The sequence below is a fragment of the Monoraphidium neglectum genome, assembly GCF_000611645.1.
Source record: "Monoraphidium neglectum strain SAG 48.87 unplaced genomic scaffold scaffold00488, whole genome shotgun sequence".
Lineage (NCBI taxonomy): Eukaryota > Viridiplantae > Chlorophyta > Chlorophyceae > Sphaeropleales > Selenastraceae > Monoraphidium > Monoraphidium neglectum.
This window is the reverse complement of record NW_014013140.1, coordinates 2,756-7,286: the sequence shown is the minus strand read 5'-3', so window position 1 is coordinate 7,286 and position 4,531 is coordinate 2,756. Positions and strand designations below refer to the sequence as shown.

The 4,531-nt window shown below is 62.1% G+C and overlaps 2 protein-coding genes across 2 annotated transcripts in view; one reads left to right on the top strand and one right to left on the bottom strand.

Annotated features, from left to right (window-relative positions):
- Positions 1 to 1,721, bottom strand: part of MNEG_3755 (hypothetical protein) — a gene marked incomplete at both ends in the record, with an annotated part of 4,957 nt that extends 3,236 nt beyond the window's left edge. The window contains 3 exons of the mRNA XM_014047765.1: positions 292 to 975; positions 1,336 to 1,494; positions 1,692 to 1,721. Of these exons, the coding sequence (XP_013903219.1) occupies positions 292 to 975; positions 1,336 to 1,494; positions 1,692 to 1,721 (873 nt within the window). The remainder of the gene's footprint in view (positions 1 to 291; positions 976 to 1,335; positions 1,495 to 1,691) is intronic.
- Positions 1,722 to 3,911: 2,190 nt separating this feature from the next.
- MNEG_3754 (methionyl-tRNA synthetase) overlaps positions 3,912 to 4,531 on the top strand; it is a gene marked incomplete at both ends in the record, with an annotated part of 2,704 nt that continues 2,084 nt past the window's right edge. The window contains 2 exons of the mRNA XM_014047764.1: positions 3,912 to 4,110; positions 4,360 to 4,418. Of these exons, the coding sequence (XP_013903218.1) occupies positions 3,912 to 4,110; positions 4,360 to 4,418 (258 nt within the window). The remainder of the gene's footprint in view (positions 4,111 to 4,359; positions 4,419 to 4,531) is intronic.

The window sequence follows — 4,531 nt, the reverse complement described above, 5'->3', positions numbered from 1 at the left end:
GTGTGTGCGTGTGTGCGTGTGTGCGTGTGTGCGTGTGTGCGTGTGTGTGTGCGTGTGTGAGCGTGCGTGTACCTAATGTGTTGGCCTAGTGGTCAGTCAGTGTTGGCGGCTGGTTGACGCCCAACTCATCAAGTAGCCGGTGTGCATCACTTTGCTAACAACTGGAATAGCAACCAACCACGACAATCACGCCACGACGCAGCGCTGCCATCACCTATATATGAGGCGGCAGGCGCGGTTGCAAAACAGATAAGACCCACCGTGCCCAGCAGCCGCGACCAGCCGGCCCACCTCAATCTCCGGCGCCGCCCCGCAGCACGCGCCTGGCACCAGCACGGCGCCCAGGTGGTGCGTGTAGTCCCAGAGCAGCCTCTTGTAGTCGGCCGCCAGCACTGCGCGCGCCTCCCCGCTGCGCTGGACGGGAGGCGCGTCGCAAAAGGCGGCCAGCGCCTCGCCCACCTGCAAGATCTCGCACAGCAGCAGGCACGCGGGATCGCGGCCCCAGTCTGCGGCGTCACCCGGCTTCAGCGCGACGGAGCGATCCTTGCAGTGGTTTATGAGCGCGAAGATTGCGTTGTAGCGCGCTTGGCTGTCTTTGGAGTTGTTTGCCACCAAGAGGACGTGCACGTACTCGCGGCTGTGCCCGACGCCGCCGCCGCCGCCGCCGTTGCTGCCGTTGGCGCCGCTGTTGCTGCCGTCGCTGCCGCTCCCTGAAGCGCCGTTGGCCTCGATGGTGAGTGTGCCGTCGTCGCCGCAGGGGCTGCCGCTGCCGCTGCTGGGGGTGCGGCAGCCGGCTGCGACAAGCTGGCGGTCCAGGCCGTCGGCACTGAGGGACAGGCCCGATGCGTCGGGCGAGGCTGCAATCGGTGTGGCCAGGTGCAGCACGCTGCGCCCGCCTGCACCCCTGCGTGCAGTCAGATGCCAGTGGCGCCCGCCGAGCTCAAAGCAGGCTGAGGGGATTGTGCCGTCACGAAACTGTTGATGGAGTTGCGAGCGGTTTGGGTTGCTTGCTTGCTGTCCAAGGGGGGAGGACTGGGGGGGCCGCCAAGGGGCAGTCCCCATGCAGGGTTGCTGCAGACAGCATGGAGGACATTAGGGTGCACCTTGACCTGTCAGGGTTTAGGGTTTAGGCCCTAAACCCTAAGATCCTAAACCCTAAATCCCGTGCTTCGCGCGCATGAAGACAGCTCATGTAGTCGTGCGCATGCAGGGAGCGCATGCAGAGAGCGCATGCATTTGAGATGGTGCAGCAGGGGCGGCGTGGCGCATGCGGCGCCGCGCGGCTCCGCGCGTGTTGCAACCCTGCCCCCCGATTGCATGCGCGGCCGTGCGCACCGCCTCGAGGGCCGCCTCGCGGCTGAGGTGCTCCTCAGGAGAGCAGGCCGCGAGATCCTCTTGGAACAGCTGCAGCTCCTCGCGGGTGTGCGCATAAGACGAGTTGATCTGCACGGGCGTGACGGTCGGCACGCGCTCGCCCGCGCGACGGCGCGGGGACTGCATGCGGGTGCGGCAGGGGGAGCGGGAGCGCGGAGGCGGGAGCGTGGTCAGACAAGCAACTCTTGAGTGAGGTCCAGCGGCACATGTAACAGACTGGCGGTACTAAAAGGCGGCATGCGATGCCTCGGGAGCCTTGCAAGGGGCCGCGCTGCAACAGGAGGGGCCCGTGGCAGGTCCGCGGGCTTCCACCGCACCTGGCCACCCTGGAAAAAGGACGTCGCCATGTCCTCCAACGATTCCAGCGCTCCAAAGATACGCTGGCGGCCCCAAGGCAGCGGCATAAGGGTACAAGCGTGTGGTTTGGTTCCAGGCTGAGACTTTGGCGCACACACAGATGACCGGAGCGGGTGATGCCTGTTTCGTACAAGCAATCTCCTTGGGATATCCTCAGGGAGAGTAATGATGAAGGAAATTTGCGTTTTCAGCTCGGCAGTCCCTCGGGATTTCAGGAAGGCGGAGGTCCCCGGGATCCCTCGGAAGCACGCCGGGCGATTGCAGGTCGCTTGGCAGCCCGGCAGCACTTTGGGCCCGGCGCAGCACCCGAAGAGATAAAATTTTGGCGAGGTCCCTGCATTATCATCCGGACTGAGGGCAAGCCTGACAAGTCGGCGCAGCAGGGCAAGTTCGAGGCAAGGTCAGCGACATTGCCTTGCAATAGCGGGCACCTGAGCCTTCGCACAGGGTGTTTCACGTCGCCTATAAACATTTGACAATGCCAATGGCCACGGGCGTACCACACAAATCCATGTACTGTACACGGTAACAACTATACCCTCCCAGCGCAGGTATCATCGACAGAACGGATTGGGACTTCTAATGGGCTCCATCGAATTCCGAGGTTGCCCATTACTGGAGCCATTCCATCTCATGGAATCGAACATCTTGTTGATATGTACAGGATTCAACGACCGCAGCAGCAATGCCACGTCCACGCACGGCAACAAAGCAAGAAACCTTGAATCCCTTTCACATTTGTCCTTGTGCCTTAGTCTGCCTGTGTGGTCCGGGCGCCAGCGCGTCGTCAAGCGGCACGCCTGCATGGTCAGGCGGGCGCCTCCTGTGCCCTGCGCCCTTCCCGCCTTTTTGTTTGAGTGTGACGGCTGTCCGCCCTCTGCGCCAACGGCCTTGCACTCATTCATCAGCACACACGCCCAAGCGGTGCAGACTTGGCTGGGGCGCTGTCGCCACCGGCATTGAATTTGATTTAATGCCGTCCATGCCCCTGCAGATGCAGCCCTTTCACCAGCCAGGTCCACCTTGCCTCAGCCTCGACGATTCCAACACTCGGTCAGCTTTACTCTTCAGCTCGCTGTAGCAAGGGTGTGGGGTTGGTCTTCAAGGCTTTGTTAGCGTTGTTCACACAAGATGCACGACTACGCCACGATAGCTAAGATACCCAAGCTGGTGCATTTGACCCTGTGTGCCGCACAGCGGCTGGTGTGCCTGGGGCTGCGTGTCGTAGCGTCCTGGCGCACAAGGGCCAGTGTGCAGCTTATGTTTCAAACGCAAGCTAGGTGAACTCCCCGTGTGCATCATGATGATGACTACGTCCAGTCGTGGTCCAAGGGGCCTGGTTGCTGCAGCTCGCCTTGCAGCAGCACCAGGCAGCATGCGAGCTCGTCATTGCTTTGGGGTGATGTTCAGAAACCTGAGATAATAATTGCGCAATACCGTTTACGATGCACATTGTGATGGTCGCTGCGTTGCCAGCGGCATCCCAGGGGCAAGCAGCACGGAGTTAGTTGCTCCTGCGCTGATCCAGAATCGAACAACGGCATCGTGATTGGTCTGTGCCAACATGCCCCTGTTCATGCACTCAATGCACGTGGTTTAGTCATGGGTCAAAACTTCGCCGTCAAATCGCAGGTCTTGACTGCATCAGGCGCAAGGGGCAGCTTGACTAAGTGGTTGACCGGCATGGTGCAACCTGCAGAAGAGGGGACAAGAGAGGGGAGCTGACTACTCCCCTGTATGACCCACCACAGAGGGCGAGGTTGCGCTGCTCGCGCAGCACTGACTCTCATCTCCTCACGTCAGCAACTCAGGGGCAACTGCGATGACCTGCACAACGGGCTGTGCAGACGAGCGACATGAGACCTCGAGAGACTCTAGATGGTGACGCGAATTCCATCGTTTTCCCCGAAGATTGTCAAAGGAGCTTGCTTGCAGTGTGGGAAACAGCGAGTGGGTCAGTGTGGGCCAGGTGCGGGCAAACATGCAGATGTGGTGGAGTGATTTTCAATAAAGCACATTAGCCTGTGTATATTGTTCGAACGCGCGCGCGTACATTTCGCCATCAGCAGGTTCGGAGTAACTCAGATCGATTTTCCAATCCCCGTGCAGCAAAGCGGGACCCATCAAGGCATAGCACATTGGGCAGATTTTGGTTCAATTATTACATGCATTGCGGCAGCATGGCGCTCGGGCGCGCTGCGTGCCTGCGTGCGCTGCGGTTCAAGCGCGTGGCTGCCGCGCGGCGCAACGCCGCCTGGGCCGCGTCGGCCGCCCGTTCGCGCCGGGGCCCGGCGCCCGCGGCATGCCTTCACCACGCGGCGAGCGATGCCCCCGGCAGCCCGTACACCATCACCACCCCGCTGTACTACGTCAACGCCGGTGAGCACGCAGAAGAGCGCGCCGCGGGGGTGCGGCGGCGCAGGAGATGGTGGCCGATCGCTTGTGCAGCGGCCGCACGTTGCGGCGCGCCCGCGTCCTCCCTTGAGCAGCGCCGGCAACGGGAAGCACCTGCCCGTGACAACAAGCGATGCAGCGGCGCGCCGATGCTGCCGCGAGCTGTTCGATTCGCCTCTGACATCAACCTTGCGCCCCGACCCCCCCTCGGGTAATCATCCTGCATATGCCCAGTGCCACACATGGGCAGCGCCTACCCCACCATAGCAGCCGACGTGCTGGCGCGCTTCCACGTAAGGGCCAGGCGGCGGCGGGGCTGGTCTTGGGCCGGGATCTTGGGTGGTGGCTCGCGCTTGCGATTGGGCCGAAGGTTCCGGCAGCGGGTTGGCGGGCAGAGGTCGCGGCC